The 19,028-nt window shown below is 44.3% G+C and overlaps 1 protein-coding gene across 6 annotated transcripts in view; it reads left to right on the forward strand.

Moving 5' to 3' along the window:
• asic1b (acid-sensing (proton-gated) ion channel 1b) overlaps positions 1-19,028 on the forward strand; it is a 387,844-nt gene that overhangs the window by 288,511 nt on the left and 80,305 nt on the right. The window contains exon 1 of one of the 6 annotated variants that reach the window (XM_014168201.3): positions 16,094-16,892. The exons of the other annotated variants lie outside the window; for them this stretch is intronic. Coding sequence (XP_014023676.2) covers positions 16,278-16,892 — 615 coding nt within the window. The 5' untranslated portion in view covers positions 16,094-16,277. Of the gene's footprint in view, positions 1-16,093; positions 16,893-19,028 lie in introns of those variants that run through there. 6 annotated transcript variants of the gene reach the window in all.

Consider the following 19,028-nt stretch of genomic DNA (forward strand, 5'->3'; position numbering starts at 1 on the left):
TGGCATGGTGCAGGAGCCAATAGGGTCAAAGTTGTGGAATGGGGTGGTTAATTTTTTATGAGTGTAGGTGGTGGTGTCTAGGGCTATATTTCACTATCCTAGAGGAACATGACTAATGAAGAGAATTTCATGTAGGTAGGCCGTGACTGGCCTCACACTCAGGTACGGTAGGTGTCGGTGTATGTACCTAAAAGTTAGATGCGATCCGCCAACCAAATCCTAAAGAAGAAGAAGAAGACAGTCATTCTAAATTCAGGTTGTGGGTAAATTAAAATTCCATTTGTTGGATATCCTAACTCTGGCTGGATTCCAATAGGAATTACATGAACATAATGTGACTTGCAGGCCTGATGTGGCCTGTAAACGATGAGTGTCAGGCCACTGTATTAGGGTAAAACTAGGCCTCAAAATAAGGCCTTATGAGATATGTCATGTACTGTCATAAAGATAGTATATTGGAGGTGTGAATTAGTGGGGGCGTGGCTTTCACATGTCAGTATGGATGGGTGAGGCTGGATGGGCGAGGGTGGATGGAGTCCTAGCACACACGAACACACACATGCACACTCTGTCTCTCTCATTTCCTCTCAGTCTCTCTCTCTCTTCACACACACACAGCTTTCTCCCTTCTTAAGTCCTGCTCTGTCTGTGTATCTGCCCTCTGATATGTGGACTAACTCTCCCGCCTTAAATTCCCTCCAAATGTCTCCTATCTCCTCAAACTCCCTCCAAGCCTTTCAAATGTCTCCTATCTCCTCCAACTCCCTCCAAGCCCTCCAACTGTCTCCGATCTTCTCCAACTCCCTCCAAGCCCTCCAACTGTCTCCGATCTTCTCCAACTCCCTCCAAGCCCTCCAACTGTCTCCGATCTTCTCCAACTCCCTCCAAGCCCTCCAACTGTCTCCTATCTCCTCCAACTCCCTCCAAGCCCTCCAACTGTCTCCGATCTTCTCCAACTCCCTCCAAGCCCTCCAACTGTCTCCTATCTTCTCCAACTCCCTCCAAGCCCTCCAACTGTCTCCTATCTTCTCCAACTCCCTCCAAGCCCTCCAACTGTCTCCTATCTTCTCCAACTCCCTCCAAGCCCTCCAACTGTCTCCGATCTTCTCCAACTCCCTCCAAGCCCTCCAACTGTCTCCTATCTCCTCCAACTCCCTCCAAGCCCTCCAACTGTCTCCTATCTTCTCTAACTCCCTCCAAGCCTTCCAACTGTCTCCTATCTTCTCCAACTCCCTCCAAGCCTTCCAACTGTCTCCGATCTTCTCCAACTCCCTCCAAGCCCTCCAACTGTCTCCTATCTTCTCTAACTCCCTCCAAGCCTTCCAACTGTCTCCTATCTTCTCCAACTCCCTCCAAGCCTTCCAACTGTCTCCTATCTATCTATACACCAACCATTTAATAATCACTGTAAACTGTCGGGAAGTAGATGGAGAGCTGAGGAACGTTTTTCCAACTCTAGGGATACGCCCAGAATGGCACACTATTCCCTATATAGTGCACTACTTTTGACCAGAGACCCATGGAACCCTATTCCCTATGTCGTACACTGCTTTTGACCAGAGCCCACACATAGTGCAGCCCAAGTGTTCCTGGAGGGAGAGAGAAGTACAAGAAGTAAATGTCTCAAGAGAAGTTCTCTCTTTTCATTGTTGCCCTTTTCTTTCCGAGAATCTGTGCCGTAGTGGTAGAACTGAAATGAGGTTGGTGGGGGAGGACAGGCTCGTGCTAATGGCTGGAGCGGAATCAGTGGAATGGTATCAAATACATCAAACACATGGTTTCCTTGTGTTTGATGCCATTCCATCCGCTCCGTTCCAGACATTGTTATGAGCCGTTCTCCCCTCAGCAGCCTCCACTGGTTTGTACCTATTGAAGCTACAGTACTTTAACTTCATGCCCCTTAACATCCAGACTGAACAACTGTGAAAAGGAGTTTCAGAGATGTAAAGTAGTAGACCCTAAAATTGAAAATGTCTTCAGAGAACTGCTTTACATTATTGTCACTGTCACCCTTCTCTTTTGGAGAACCTGACTCATGACCGCAGAGGCAAAGTGGTTTTACTAAAATAGATATTTGTTTGAAGGTGCTGTACATGAATTTGACTTTACGACCCTCAATGTCAGCACTGGTTAAACTGTCAGCAGGAGTTTCAGAGATGTGTATATACAGTGCCTGCGGAAACTATCCAGACCCCTTGAGTTTTTCCACATTTTGTTACGTTACAGCCTTATTCTAAAATGGATTCAATGAATAACAATTGTCAACAATCTACACACAATACCCCATAATGACGAAGAGGAAACCATTTTTTCAAAATTTTTGCAAATGTAAAAAGATATATAATAAGGAAATACCTTATTTACATAAGTATTCAGACCCTTTGCTATGAGACACGAAATTCAGCTCAGGTGCATCCTGTTTCCATTGATCATCCTTGAGATGTTTCTACAACTTGATTGGAGTCCACTTGTGGTCAATTCAATTGATTGGACATGATTTGGAAAGGCACACACCTGTATATATAAGGTCCCACAGTTGACAGCGCATGTCAGAGCAAAAACTAAGCCATGATGTTGAAGGAATTGTCCATAGAGCTCAGAGACAGGATTGTGTTGAGGCACAGATCTGGGGAAGGGTACCAAAACATTTCTGCAGCATTGAAGGTCCCCAAGAACACAGTGGCCTCTATCATTCTTAAATGGAAGAAGTTTAGAACCACCAAGACTCTTCCTAGAGCTGGCCGCACGGCCAAACTGAGCAATCAGGGGAGAAGGGCCTTGGTCAGGCAGGTGACCAGGAACCCGGTGGTCACTCTGATAGAGCTCTAGAGTTCCTCTGTGGAGATGGGAGAAACTTCCAGAAGGACAGCCATCTCTCCAGCACTCCACCAATCAGGCCTTTATGGTAGAGTGGTCAGACGGAATCATCACCTCAGTAAAAGGCACATGACAGCCCGCTTGGAGTTTGCCAAAAGGCACCTAAAGACTCTCAGACCATGAGAAACAAGATTCTCTGGTCTGATGAAACCAAGATTGAACTCCTGACTACCAAGTGTCACGTCTGGAGGAAACCAGGCACTGTCACCTGGCCAATACCAGCCCTACGGTGAAGCATGGTGGTGGCAGTATCATGCTGTGGGAATGTTTTTCAACGGCAGGGACTCTGAGACTTGTCAGGATCGAGGGAAAGATTAACGGAGCAAAGTACAGAGAGATTCTTGATGAAAACCTGCTCCAGAGCGCTCAAGACCTGACTGGCGCAAAGGTTCACCTTCCAACAGAACAACGACCCTAAGCACACAGCCAAGACAACGTAGGAGTGGCCTCGGGACAAGTCTCAATGTCCTTGAGTGGACCAGCCAGAGCCCGGACTTGAACCCAATCGAACATCTCTGGAGAGACCTGAAAATAGCTGTTCAGCAACGCTCCCCATCCAAACTGACAGAACTTGAGAGGATCTGCAGAGAAGAACGGGAGAAACTCCTGAAATACAAGCGTGCCAAGATTGTAGTAGCGTCATACACAAGAAGACTCTGCTGTTATTGCTGCTAAATGTGCTTTTAGAAAGTACTGAGTAAAGGGTCTGAATACTTCTGGAAATGTGATATTTCAGTTTTTTATTTGTAATTAATAATATAAAACAATTTTAAAACCTGTATTTGTTTTGTCATTATGGGGTATTGTGATGTCATTATGGGGTATTGTGTTTAGATTGATGACGGGCAAAAACTATTTCATACATTTTAGAGTAGGCTGTAACATAACAAAATGTGGGAAAAAATCAAGGGGTCTCAATACTTCCCGAAGGCACTGTATTTTGGCAAGTAGCTTTGAAATATCATGTTGTGTGTTTTCATCATTTGTAAACAGATTGAGCGGAGAATAATTTTTTCACACACACACACACACACAAAAAAGATAACACAAACACTCCCCCTCTCTCTCTCTTTCTCTCTTACACACAGTGCCAAGGGAGGTGGAGTTAAGGGACCGTCGGGGACTGTTTAGGAGCGAGCCACACTCTTGTGACATTAATCACAACTATCTCTCCTCTCCCAAACTCTTCCTGCCAGCCTTAGCCCGACTGCCACTATCAATTAACTCTGCCAACCTCAATCTCCTTAAGCAAGATATTCCCACACACACGCATCCACATGCGAGCACGATAACACACACATAAAACACACACCTGCTCTATAATTATGAGGAGAAGGAGGCATAAGTAATATGCTAATCACATCCATTATGTTTTAATCCAGCTGATTATGGAGCTGAGTTGTTTGTTTACTATCCGTTTCCCCGTTGAAACACACACACACGTTACGTTATAGTAGTCTGTCGTATCTAATGATGACTTCCACTTCTGAGTTAATGGTGAATACTTTGGTGACACACGCACACAGACACACGCACACACACACACACCTCCCCTCACAGTGTATACAATCAATAGGGAGTATTTATCTGGGGTTATTTGGTCATTAGCAACAAGAGAGAGTATAGTACGCTTTAACTCCTTCACTTCACACAGAGCCTATACTATACCCTGTAGTACACTATACCCTGTAGTATACCCTTAATATACTATACCCTGTAGTATACCCTGTATTGTACCCTTAATATACTATACCCTGTAGTATACTATACCATGTAGTATACCCTTAATACATTATACCCTGCAGTATACCCTGTAGTATACCCTTAATATACTATACCCTTAATATACTATACCCTCTAGTATATCCTGTAATATACCCTTAGTATAATATACCCTGTAGTATACTATTCCATGAGTATACCCTGTAGTATACTATACCCTCTAGTATACCCGTAATATACTATACCCTGTAGTATACCCTGAAGTATACCCTTAATATACTATACCCTGTAGTATACCCTGCAGTATACCCTTAATATACTATACCCTGTAGTATACCATGTAGTATACTATACCCTGTAGTATACCCCTAATATACTATACCATGTAGTATACCCTTAATATACTATACCCTGTAGTATACCCATAATATACTATACCCTGTAGTATACTATGCCCTGTAGTATACCCTTAATATATATTACCTTAGAGTATACCCTGTAGTACAACCTTAATATACTATACCCTGTAATATACCCTTAATATACTATACCCTTAATTTATTATACCCTGTAGTGTACCCTGTAGTATACCCTTAATATATTATACCCTGTTGTATACCCTGTAGTACACCCTTAATATATTATACCCTGAAGTATACCCTTAATATATTATACCCTGTAGTACACACTGAAGTATACCCTGAAGTATACCCTTAACATACTATACCCTGCAGTATACCCTTAATATACTATACCCTGTAATATACCCTGCAGTATACCCTTAATATACTATACCCTGTGGTATACCCATAATATCCTATACCCCGTTCTATACCCTGTAGTATACCCTGTATATACTTTACCCTGTATATACTATACCCTTTAGTATACCCTGTACTATACCCTATACTATACCCTGTAGTATACCCTTAATATACTATAACCTGTATACTGTATACTCTACCCTGTAGTATACCCTGTATATAGTGTACCCTGTATATACTATACCCTGTACTATACCCTGTACTATACCCTGTACTATACCATGTACCCTGTATATACTATACCCTGTATATACTATACCCTGCCCTATACCCTGTATATACTATACTCTGTTCTATACCCTGTAGTATACCCTGTATATACTATACCCTGCCCTATACCCTCTATATACTATACTCTGTTCTATACCCTTTAGTATACCCTGCATATACTATGCCCTGTAGTATACCCTGTACTATTCCATGTACCCTGTATATACTATACCCGGTATATACTGTACCCTGTACTATACCCTGTATACCCTGTATATACTATACCCTGTAGTACATTGCGTTATTCATTGCAGTCACCAGAGAAGCCACAGCCCAGAGAAGCCACAGCCCAGAGAAGCCACAGCCCAGAGAAGCCTCAGCCCAGATAAGCCAAAGCCCAGAGAAGCCACAGCCCAGAGAAGCCACAGCCCAGAGAAGCCACAGCCCAGAGAAGCCACAGCCCAGAGAAGCCACAGCCCAGAGAAGCCACAACCCAGAGAAGCCACAGCCCAAAGAAGCCACAGCCCAGAGTAGCCACAGCCCAGAGAAGCCACAGCCACAGAGAAGAGAAGAGAAGGCAGATCAGATGATAGTGTTAAGGGTGTGATTATTGGAAAAGGAGCCTGCCTGGTGACGCTTGTCCTCAAAAACAGGTGTAGCCCAAATGACACTCTGTTCCCTAGGTAGCATGCTATTTTTCAAAATTAGCGGACTATGTAGGGAATACGGTGCCATTTGGTCAGCAGCCGTTAAAGATGGATCATGTACACAATTATCCTCTAAATTGTCTCAGTAAATCACCACCTGCTCCTCTCTCTGTCTGTCTTGTCTACTCTGCAGCTGCACGGGTTCCTCCTCCCTCCCTTCCTTCTTCCCTTGCTTCCTCCCTCCCTCGCTGATTCTCTCAACAATCTTGGAACTGAACATCCTCAGTGGGAGAGAGAGAACAAATTAGTTAGACAGAATGAGAGAGCGAGGAGGGAGAATTCTGACTGAGAGAATACGGAGGGAGAGAAAGAGAGAGAGAGATGTGTACTAAGATATAGCACATACTGAGAGAATGAGAAAGAATTAGAGAGAGAGAGAGATGAGTGTAGTGAGAGAGAGGGCACGTACTAAGAGATAGAGAGAGAATTGAGAGAGAGAGAGAGAGATGAGTTTACTCAGAGAGAAAGCACGCACTGAAAGAGAGAGAGAGAATTAGAGAGAGAGAGAGAGAGAGAGAGAGAGAGATGAGTGTACTGAGAGAGAGAGCACGTACTGAGAGATAGAGAGAGAGACAGAGGAGTATACTGAGTGAAAGAGATGGTGTACAGATAGAGAGAGAACACAGTGTCAGCCCCAAATTGACCCAGTCAACATGGCCCTCTCTCCCCAGAGTCTGGCAGCAGTAAACTGTTCTCAGATAACCTAGAGACAATTCATTTCTAAATGGTGTAGTTGTTCTGTCAGTCACTCTACTCACCTAAACATGTGAAGTGCTAGCATTTTTTTTTATGACCTTTATTTAACCTTTATTTAAGCAGGCAAGTCAGGAACAAATTCTTATTTTCCAATGAAGTCCAATGACGGCCAAACCTGGACCACTGAAATGCATGTGCCTTAGACCACTGAGCTACTCGGGAGCCCAGACGTTACCAGACTTGATCGAACAAGTCATAATCACGCTATACATAACTAAAACTGGCACAAATCTTCAGAGACAAAACAAGAACAATGAATGAATCTATCCACTTGAGTGAAGTATTTGATCTATTGCACTGTGGGTCACCATGAGTAGCCAGCCACGTTTGATTAGCCTCTGGCACATCATTTTACTGGCTATATAGGAAGTGGTGTTGTCATTTTTACTGATTGTACTGCACTTGAAGCCTTTCAAAGTGTTATTTGAACCTGACTAGGCAAGGCACTGTTTGCTGGGAAATGACCTTTCTCTCTGCTACAGTGTGATAAAGAAATAGCCCTTAGAAGTGTTACTCTAGTGTTCTCCACCTCTCTTCATGGTATCCAAAGCCTTTTGCGTTTAACTGCAGCTTAACCAATTTGGGAGCGTGTGTCCTTCTCCCACTTCTTCCATGTCCATGCATTGTTAAGTACATTCACTTATAGAATGGAAAATGTATAGACTGCTCAGATGTACTTTGTCAATTTGTCCTTCTCCAACTTCCATAAATTCTCATATCTATCACAGATAGAAGGGACATGTATAGGCTACTGACAGGAAAGGCCCATAAAGGTGAGTATGGCTATTTAAAGGTTTTATTGCATATGTTTCTTCCAAGAAATGAAGAGGTCCTCTTTTATGAGGACCACAACATTGTTCCATTCTACATAGATAAATCAATAGGCTTTCAGCTAAAGGCTGAATTTTCTCTTCCCATTACCAATCATCCAGACAGCTTTTTTATCGAAGAAGAAAAAGTCTTATTTATTTATCTTTCTTTGTAAACCTTCTATTGAAGCAATGTGAGGTTTGTAGGCCTGTCTCCAATGTGAGGTATATGTTGGCCTGTCTCCAATGTGAGGTATATGTTGGCCTGTCTCCAATGTGAGGTATATGTTGGCCTGTCTCCAATGTGAGGTTTGTTGGCCTGTCTCCAATGTGAGGTTTTGTTGGCCTGTCTCCAATGTGAGGTATATGTTGGCCTGTCTCCAATGTGAGGTTTGTTGCCCCGTCTCCAATGTGAGGTTTGTTGGCCTGTCTCCAATGTGAGGTTTTGTTGGCCTGTCTCCAATGTGAGGTTTTGTTCGCCTGTCTCCAATGTGAGGTATATGTTGGCCTGTCTCCAATGTGAGGTTTGTTGGCCTGTCTCCAATGTGAGGTTTGTGGGCCTGTCTCCAATGTGAGGTTTGTTGGCCTGTCTCCAATGTGAGGTTTGTTGGCCTGTCTCCAATGTGAGGTTTGTTGGCCTGTCTCCAATGTGAGGTATTGTTGGCCTGTCTCCAATGTGAGGTTTGTTGGCCTGTCTCCAATGTGAGGTTTTGTTGGCCTGTCTCCAATGTGAGGTTTGTTCGCCTGTCTCCAATGTGAGGTTTGTTGGCCTGTCTCCAATGTGAGGTTTTGTTGGCCTGTCTCCAATGTGAGGTTTGTTGGCCTGTCTCCAATGTGAGGTTTGTTGCCCTGTCTCCAATGTGAGGTTTGTTGGCCTGTCTCCAATGTGAGGTTTTGTTGGCCTGTCTCCAATGTGAGGTTTGTTCGCCTGTCTCCAATGTGAGGTATATGTTGGCCTGTCTCCAATGTGAGGTTTGTTGGCCTGTCTCCAATGTGAGGTTTGTTGGCCTGTCTCCAATGTGAGGTTTGTTGGCCTGTCTCCAATGTGAGGTTTGTTGCCCTGTCTCCAATGTGAGGTTTGTTGGCCTGTCTCCAATGTGAGGTTTTGTTGGCCTGTCTCCAATGTGAGGTTTGTTGGCCTGTCTCCAATGTGAGGTTTGTTGGCCTGTCTCCAATGTGAGGTTTATGTTGGCCTGTCTCCAGTGTGAGGTTTGTTGGCCTGTCTCCAATGTGAGATTTGTTGGCCTGTCTCCAATGTGAGATTTGTTGGCCTGTCTCCAATGTGAGATTTGTTGGCCTGTCTCCAATGTGAGGTATTTGTTGGCCTGTCTCCAATGTGAGGTATATGTTGGCCTGTCTCCAATGTGAGGTTTGTTGGCCTGTCTCCAGTGTGAGGTTTGTTGGCCTGTCTCCAATGTGAGATTTGTTGGCCTGTCTCCAATGTGAGGTTTGTTGGCCTGTCTCCAATGTGAGGTTTGTTGGCCTGTCTCCAATGTGAGGTTTATTGGCCTGTCTCCAATGTGAGGTTTGTTGGCCTGTCTCCAATGTGAGGTATATGTTGGCCTGTCTCCAATGTGAGGTTTGTTGGCCTGTCTCCAATGTGAGGTTTGTTGCCCTGTCTCCAATGTGAGGTTTGTTGGCCTGTCTCCAATGGAGATTTGTTGGCCTGTCTCCAATGTGAGGTTTGTTGGCCTGTCTCCAATGGAGAATTGTTGGCCTGTCTCCAATGTGAGGTTTGTTGGCCTGTCTCCAGTGTGAGGTTTGTTGGCCTGTCTCCAATGTGAGGTTTGTTCGCCTGCCTCCAATGTGAGTTTTGTTGGCCTGTCCCCAATGTGAGGTTTTGTTGGCCTGTCTCCAATGTGAGGTTTGTTGCCCTGTCTCCAATGTGAGGTTTTGTTGGCCTGTCCCCAATGTGAGGTTTTGTTGGCCTGTCTCCAATGTGAGGTTTGTTGGCCTGTCTCCAATGTGAGGTTTGTTGGCCTGTCTCCAATGTGAGGTTTGTTGCCCTGTCTCCAATGTGAGGTTTGTTGCCCTGTCTCCAATGTGAGGTTTGTTGGCCTGTCTCCAATGTGAGGTTTGTTGGCCTGTCTCCAATGTGAGGTTTATTGGCCTGTCTCCAATGTGAGGTTTGTTGGCCTGTCTCCAATGTGAGGTATATGTTGGCCTGTCTCCAATGTGAGGTTTGTTGGCCTGTCTCCAATGTGAGGTTTGTTGCCCTGTCTCCAATGTGAGGTTTGTTGGCCTGTCTCCAATGGAGATTTGTTGGCCTGTCTCCAATGTGAGGTTTGTTGGCCTGTCTCCAATGGAGAATTGTTGGCCTGTCTCCAATGTGAGGTTTGTTGGCCTGTCTCCAGTGTGAGGTTTGTTGGCCTGTCTCCAATGTGAGGTTTGTTCGCCTGCCTCCAATGTGAGTTTTGTTGGCCTGTCCCCAATGTGAGGTTTTGTTGGCCTGTCTCCAATGTGAGGTTTGTTGGCCTGTCTCCAATGTGAGGTTTTGTTGGCCTGTCTCCAATGTGAGGTTTTGTTGGCCTGTCTCCAATGTGAGGTTTGTTGGCCTGTCTCCAATGTGAGGTTTGTTGGCCTGTCTCCAATGTGAGGTTTGTTCGCTTGTCTCCAATGTGAGGTTTGTTGGCCTGTCTCCAATGTGAGGTTTTGTTGGCCTGTCTCCAATGTGAGGTTTTGTTGGCCTGTCTCCAATGTGAGGTTTGTTGGCCTGTCTCCAATGTGAGGTTTGTTGGCCTGTCTCCAATGTGAGGTTTGTTGGCCTGTCTCCAATGTGAGGTTTGTTGCCCTGTCTCCAATGTGAGGTTTGTTGGCCTGTCTCCAATGTGAGGTTTGTTGGCCTGTCTCCAATGTGAGGTTTGTTGGCCTGTCTCCAATGTGAGGTTTGTTGGCCTGTCTCCAATGTGAGGTTTGTTGGCCTGTCTCCAATGTGAGGTGTTTTTTTCCCAGTGATTATTTCCCATGGTTATTTCCGGTGGATATTTTTCCATTCAGTCTAATTGTTTCCGCAAAGCAAATGCCTACATGTATTTCAGTCATATAAAGTGATTAAAAGACCAGAGACCTCGCCTATGAAGTAAATCAACAACATCTTTGCTTCCCTGCGTGCTTCTCCTTCATAATGAATTGATCAGCTAAGGACAGCACGGTAATGGGAGTTAGATAACATTATGGCTATGTCCCAAAGGGTATAATTGTTTATTGTTTAGCTGTTCACTGGGATCATGTTTTTCTGTTGTCACGTGTGTCATTATCCCCCTAGCTGCTGGGATTAGTTTGTTGTAGCACAGCCAGATACCGATATATACACATACACATACACACACACACACACACACACACACACACACACACACACACACACACACACACACACACACACACACACACACACACACACACACACATGAACACGGACACACACTGTCATGCACAAGGAACACACACAAGCGAAATCACAAACACACATACACACACGCACAATCACACCCAGCGTTTCTCTCAGATATGTCGGGTACTGATGAGCTGAGGGAATGAGAGCGGATGAGAGGAGAGCCGCAGGGGATTAGAACATATACAAAAGGAACTGAAATCCTACATAATGTCCAAATCCAGGAAGGTAGTTTGAAGATTGCCAGCTCTGTGTGAAATCCATATTTCTGACCCTAGGAGCCTGTCGCAAATGGGCCATGGTCAAAAGTAGTTCACTACACAAACGCAGCCTCCACGATACATCATATTGTACAGTTTCATTAAACCAAGCAGATACCGAATACTGGGATACAAATCCTGTAAATACCACGTTTAAATTTTTTGCATTCAATGTAGACACACTCCTTCAGTCCAGATGATTATCACTTGTCATTTTGAAGTGAGTAATCCACAGAGAAAAAACACGGAATGTCTTTAAATGGACATTGATATGCTGTAATAAACAGGGAAGAGAGATTGACATGAGTGAATGGAGTATATATGCACACACATACAGGTCTGATATGCCTGCCAGATGTCTTTGTAAGGGTCACAGACTCTGTACACACACACACACACACACACACACACACACACACACACACAGACACACACACAGTCAGAAATACTTGACAAAGCCCAACTGACATCCACCTTGAGTCTAAACACTTCACAATGGATACCCATTCAAGCATGAAACAACTCCCTCACTGTCACCAGCCAATGTCCCGGAGCACAAATGTCAGGTGAATGTCTCTGTAATGGCTAGACCTGGATTCGAATACTATTCAACATGTTTGATTGTTCGCTTTAGCCTGCCTGGAGTGACCAGTGAATGGGGTTTACACTTTTGCAACTATTCAATTGATTCCATTAAGCCAGGCAAGCTCAATCAAACCCAGCTAAACTATTTGAAATTATTTAAAATACTATTTGAACCCAGGTCTGGTGACGGGCATTTCAGACTGTGCAGACCAGTTCTCAGATCAAATAAACTGTTAGTGACACCATAGGAAGAGGAAGGTACTCTAAACCTTGTTAAAAAGGAAGACCCACTTTGGTGATGTTTGATAGAGAGATGAGAACCTTTATCTAAAGTAGGCTTGCCTTTATAAGAAAATATCAAAGGAAAAATTAAAAAGGAAGGTACATTTAAAAAAAACGTAATAAAAGCAAATACAATCATCAAACCACATTCTTATCAGAAAGATCAGATGGGTTTAACAATGAAATCAGTCGTACTTGATACCCAAACACTTTTACCTAATACTTGTCTACCTGTTGAGAATTCAACCTGTCGTACATGTAGCCAATACTCTCAGGGGAGTGTAGTTACAGTAAAGTAATGGTGGAATGTTCTCTCCTCTGGATCTGTTATATACACGTCACGTCAAAGTCATCAAGAAACATTTGGATACCACACATACCACAAGTCTTTCCATCCTTAGCCTACTTATACATTTCGAAAAAGGAACAACAGCTACATTGGCCTGTACTAATGGTATGCATGTTGTGTTGAGGTCAGGGGTAGTGTTGTTAGTGTATGTCAGTGGAGGCTGCTGCGGGGAGGAAGGCTCATAATAATGTCTGGAACGGAGTCAATGGAATGGCATCAAACACCTGGAAACCATGGAAACCATATGTTTGATGTATTGGATACCATTCCACTGATTCTGCTCCAGTCATTACCACGAGCCTGTCCTCCCCAATGCAGGTGTCACCAACCTCCTGTGTTGTACATGAATTCACTGTGATGGAATTAAAGATTTCTGCCAATGACCTCTTAGCAACAGACATACATTGTACTGTTCCCAATCTTATGTGATTTTCCTTATTCTTAAAGTTGGAGTTGGTTAGATAGAGGGAAAGACGTGTGGTATGTAAGACGAGTTGTCATGTTGGAGTGTGAAATATGTGTTGTGGGAAAAGCCTGCGAATAAGAAATGGATAAAGTTGTTGTCTTTGAATATGAACAAAATAAAATGTTTCAACAAGTCCAAGGATTTAAAGAGGAAGGTGTCTATAGAGTGAGTTCACTAATTGGATTGAGAAATGATTATGGTATGTAACTAAAACCTACAAGGATAAGGAGAAGGAACGGAGCTTTTGGAAATGAAAAATATATGTATGTAGAGTTAAAGGAAGAATAGAGGGATGATGGAGGTATGAATGATGGCCTAGAGGAATGGGGGGATGAAAGGGTGGAGGAGGAATTGAGGGATGGAGGAGGAATGGGGGATGGAGAGAGATAATGGAGGTATGGAGAGATGAAGGAGTAATGAAGGGATGGAGGGATGAATGAATAATGGCCTGGAGAAATTAGGGGATGAAAGGATGAATGAGGAATGGAGGGAAGGATGAAGGAGGAATAGAGGGGTGTAGAGAGAGAGGAGGAATGGTGGGGTGGAGGGATTGAGGAGGAATGGAGGGATGGAGGAGGAATGGAGGGGTGGAGGAGGAATGGTGGGATGGCGAGATGAGGGAGGAATAGGGGGTAGAGGGATGGGGGATTTTATTTTTATTTGTATTTATTTCACCTTTATTTAACCAGGTAGGCCAGTTGAGAACAAGTTCTCATTTACAACTGCGACCTGGCCAAGATAAAGCAAAGCAGTGCGACACAAACAACAACACAGAGTTACACATAAACAAACGTACAGTCAATAATACAGTAGAAAAATCTAGAGTGATGAAGGGATGAAGAAGGAATGGGGGATGAAGGAGAGATGGGGGATGAAGGAGAGATGGGGGATGAAGGAGGGATGGGATGAAGAAGGGATGGGGGATGAAGGAGGGATGGGATGGGATGAAGGAGGGATGGGGGATGAAGGAGGGATGGGGATGAAGGAGGGATGGGGGATGAAGGAGGGATGGGCAGGGGCGGAAATCCCAGGGGGGACGGGGGGGACACGACCCCCCCATCCTGGGAAAAATATGATTTGTCCCCCCCAATATATCACTGAAACATAACTATGTAATTTAAATAATATTAATAATACGCAATGAAAGCAATTGTGCTGATTATAGACACTTAATAGCGCGTTTTTAAGTTTCAAAAGATTGCGACCCCCCCACCCTTTGCCTCACAATGGTTTGATCCACTGCCAGTTCCTTAGCTTGCTACGTAACTGCCGTGAGGTTCATCCAGTCAATCGCGCACACACACACTAGCTGAATATGCAGAGCTAGCGCGCAAATATTAACTATTAAGCTAGCTAGTACCTATTGCATGTATGTGGCGTCGTCAAAGATGGAATCAGCATGCAGATGATGTAAGTTAGTGCTTCAAAGTCCCTGTGATAAGGTTAGCGATAAACTGAAGTCCAAACTGAACAGAACTACACTCTCATCTACCATTGTCTTAAATATATTTAATGGTCTCGATGCAAAAGCTAAATTGTCGCAAGGGAACTTTTATTTATTTAATTTCACCTTTATTTAACCCGGGTAGCAAAGATTATAGCAAACACCACTGAAACTGAATTGGTGCTCGCTAGCTTTGCAAATTCAGCTATTGTTGGAAGCCAGCCAATATGAAACAAACTATTCAAATTACAAAAGGTTGCAGCATATGTTGTGTAAATGGTGAACTCATACAGCTGTCAACTCTTGTCATTTTAATCCGTTTCACATTTGCTAGCTACCTTTTAGATCGAAGCCCATATAGAATGATTGAAGATGATAGAAGCCCATCTCCTACTGTAAATAACCTACACACTGTGTGTGTGTGTAGCCAGCCAGCCAGCCAGGTAAAACATGGCAGAAAAATAAGAGACGGACATCAGAGTATTTTTCAGTACACCAAAACGCATAGTAAGAACCCTAGTAGCCTAATATCTCAAAGACTAGTTGATAAAATGTTCATAAGAAAGAAATTAAATTCTAATGGAAATGTTTCACAATGATGTCATTAGGCAGAGCAGGTAACAGATGGCACACAGACAGCAGAGTTGGGGACAGATATGCAGGGACAGACTGGCTGGAGACAGGGAGTCTCAGGTAAGTTTGTTGAGTCTTTGTTTGGCAACATTATGAAAGGTTCTCAATTTTTTTTACTTGTAAAATAGGAACATAATTGGAAAATGCCATGGATACCCCCACTCTCAACTTAAACTGGTGACTGAACTAAGATTTGTTAAAGGCAATGGTATTGGGTACCGGTAGTTAGGAGTACGGCAAACACCTTATTTCTTTGGTTCCTCAATATACATTTACCATATTACAATGTAGGCTATGTGTTACAGCACTACTTTTGGTGTCCCCCTCAGGAATTGCTCTTGAGAAAATTTCATGTAATTGTCCCCTCCAAAGTGGATATCAGATTTTCGCCCCTGGGGATGGGGGATGAAGGGGGGATGAAGGAGGGATGGGGGATGAAGGAGGGATGGGGATGTGTGTCTTTTGCATGCAGTGCGATGTTGTCGTATGATGACCGTTTGTTTCTCTGAATTGGAATGGGTTGGTCAAACCGCACGTGACATACACTTTCTTCGGTCCTGCAACTGCACGCGGAGACGCGACATTTAATCATCTTGAACAACTTGGCTACCTTATACCTAGGCTACACCGGGAAGAGAGAGCGTTCTCTCTTCCTATATGGTGACAGAAGACGAGCAGTGAGCACCCCTCACAGCCTCACAGGCACAGCCTCCTACTGGCAGACTTTCAATAGAAAGAGCTCAGTGCACGAGCTCAGGAGAGGACAGCGGGCGTTCTAACCCGCACAAAGATTTTCCTGGATGACTCTCCCAACAATAAGTACTTGACAGACAGACTGACAGATCTATCTGGATTGGCGCTTTGACTCCATGGTCAATGCGGGACCGGGACTGATGCCAGCCCATCAGCGGTGGTCGTGTCGGTCTTAATCCTTACACTACCTAGCCTGTCTCTCCAAAATGTGTCAGTGCGATTCGGTACCGAAAGCCAGCAGAACGCCGGGCTCTGTCGCGGAAGCCGGGAAGCTGTTCCTGAAACACACCACTTTCCACGGCCTGAGACATGTATTTCTGAGCGGCTCCTACCCTCGAAAACTCGCCTGGCTGTTGGCTTTCCTCACAGCTCTCGCGCTCCTCTTCACCTGGTCCTCAAACCGGGTCCGGTACCTGCTCTCCTCTCCTGTGCACACCAAGGCGCATATGGTGTACGCCAAACGTCTTGTTTTCCCGGCTGTGACAATCTGTAACCAGAATCTCCTCTTACCACGTCGCATGAAGAAACCGGACATATTCAGCGCGGGAAGGTGGTTAGGACTTCTAGGGAGGAACTGGCAAGTGTCCCCCAGCGCCAGGGACGCGCTCACACCCGGGACCGACCATGACATCAGCAGCAGCAACGAGCCGCCCTGGTCTCCGCTCTCTCGGATCCTGGACTTCAACCACTTTTTGCCGCCTCCCCTGGAGTCTCAGCCGTCCATGCAGCAGCTCCTGGACCGCCTCGGTCATCAGATGGAGGAGATGCTGCTTTACTGCCGCTTCCAGGGAGAGCTATGCGGGCCTCGCAACTTCAGCACCGTGAGTCTGTGGACAGCAACACGAAGTTAGGTTTACAGCATGCAATGAGTATAGATATTGTTGATAAGCTGCTGCAACATGTTGTAGCCTATTGGTATTTAGGAGATAGTAATAATGTTGTTTGGCCTTATTATGTCATCAGGCCTATTGTTAAGTTTTGAAGTGTTCTGGGCTTAGAATTGATTTGTAATTGTAATTACCAAGCCAACAAGAGTGGATTTCTATTCCTACCTTAGCCCGTGCTGTTTAACAAACCACTATTCTACCTCGTGCTCTGTCTATATAGTCAGTGGGTAAACTGTTATACAATCTATTATGAAGATTTCACGTATAGAAAACTATGACAACCTAAGCCATTTATGTAGCTGTCTTTGGATGATGGTTTTTGATATATAAAGGCTTAGATAACCCTATACACAGACAGACAGACGCAGACAGACAGACAGACAGACAGACAGACAGACGCAGACAGACAGACAGACAGCCACAGCCACAGCCACAGCCACAGACACACAGCCCCCACACACACACACACACACACTCTCTCACTGGCAGTTCAGTATGAGATACCGGTAATTGGTTCTATCTACGATCTATCCTAATATGTTCTGTTGCACTGTGCTGTATATGAAGGGTCTCACACACACACACACACACACACACACACACACACACACACACACACACACACACACACACACACACACACACACACACACACACACACACACTACATGTCAACAAAGTGATATCCAGAGCTTATATTAAGTTTACATTTTTCATTCAGATTGCCTCATTTAAAGAAGAATTTTCACATCTACAGGTATAAACTCTTCATTTGAGCCAGTTTGCTGCAGCAGGAAAAATAATCCTGCAGCAACAGGACATGTTAATTATTATGTGGATTATAATTAATGAGCACTTATTTATTTTATTCTTTTTTACGCGCTTTTTAAAAATCTTGTCTCATCGGGCTCGGGAGAGGCAAAAGTGGAGTCACGCGTCGTCCGAAAACATGACCCGCCTAAACATACTCCTGAAAATGAAGATCCGCCCCTTGTTTTCAATTTTCGCTTTAAATGACATACCCAAATCTAACTGCCTGTAACTCAGGCCCTGAAGCAAGGATATGCATAGTCTTGGTACCATTTTAAAGGAAACAGTTTGAAGTTTGTGGAAATGTGAAAGGAATGTAGGAGAATATAACACATTAGATCTGGTAAAAGATAATACAAAGAAAAACCATGCGTTCTTTTTTGTACCATCATCTTTGAAATGCAAGAGAAAGGCCATAATGTATTATTCCAGCGCAGCTACAATTTAGATTTTGGCCAGTAGATGGCAGCAGTGTGTGTGCAAAGTTTTAGACTGATCCAATCAACCATTGCATTCCTGTTAAAGTTTTTGTATCAAGACTGCCCAAATGTGCCTAATTTGTTTAATAATAACTTTCCATGTTCAAAACTGTGCACTCTCCTCAAACAATAACATGGTATTATTTCACTGTAATGGCTACTGTAAATTAGACAGTGGAGTTAGATTAACAAGAATTTAAGCTTTCTGCCAATATCAGATATGTCTACATCCCAGGAAATGTTCTTGTTACATACAACTTCATGCTAATTGCATTAGCCAACATTAGCCTAACCGTCCCGTGGAAGGGACACCGATCCCGAATAAGTTTTTTAACACCCGCCAGTTTAACCCGGAAGCCACTGTATCAGAGGAAACACCGTTCAACTGGCGTCAGAGGTCAGCCCCCAGGCCCACCACAAGGAGTCGCTAGAGCGCAACGAGCCAAGTAAAGGCCCACCGGCCAAACCCTCAACTAACCCGGATGATGCTGGGCCAATTGTGCACCGTCTTATGGGACTCCCAGCCACTGCCGGTTGTGGCACAGCCTGCAATGAACCTGTGTCTGTAGTAACGCCTCTAGCACTGCAGTGCAATGCAGTGCCATAGACCACCGCCGCGCCACTCGCCGCGCCATTAATGGACAGCTTTGTAGGGGTTTATACGTTTTGCGTAAGGAAAATTGTCTGAATTTTCGGACTGGAAATTACAAACTTCAGAAGCCTTTTTAAACCTCAAACACACTACACGTTTTAAATGTTCTGCATTGCAGCAAAGTTCTCA

Source organism: Salmo salar, chromosome 22 (genome assembly GCF_965601325.2).
Source record: "Salmo salar chromosome 22, fSalSal1, whole genome shotgun sequence".
NCBI lineage: Eukaryota > Metazoa > Chordata > Actinopteri > Salmoniformes > Salmonidae > Salmo > Salmo salar.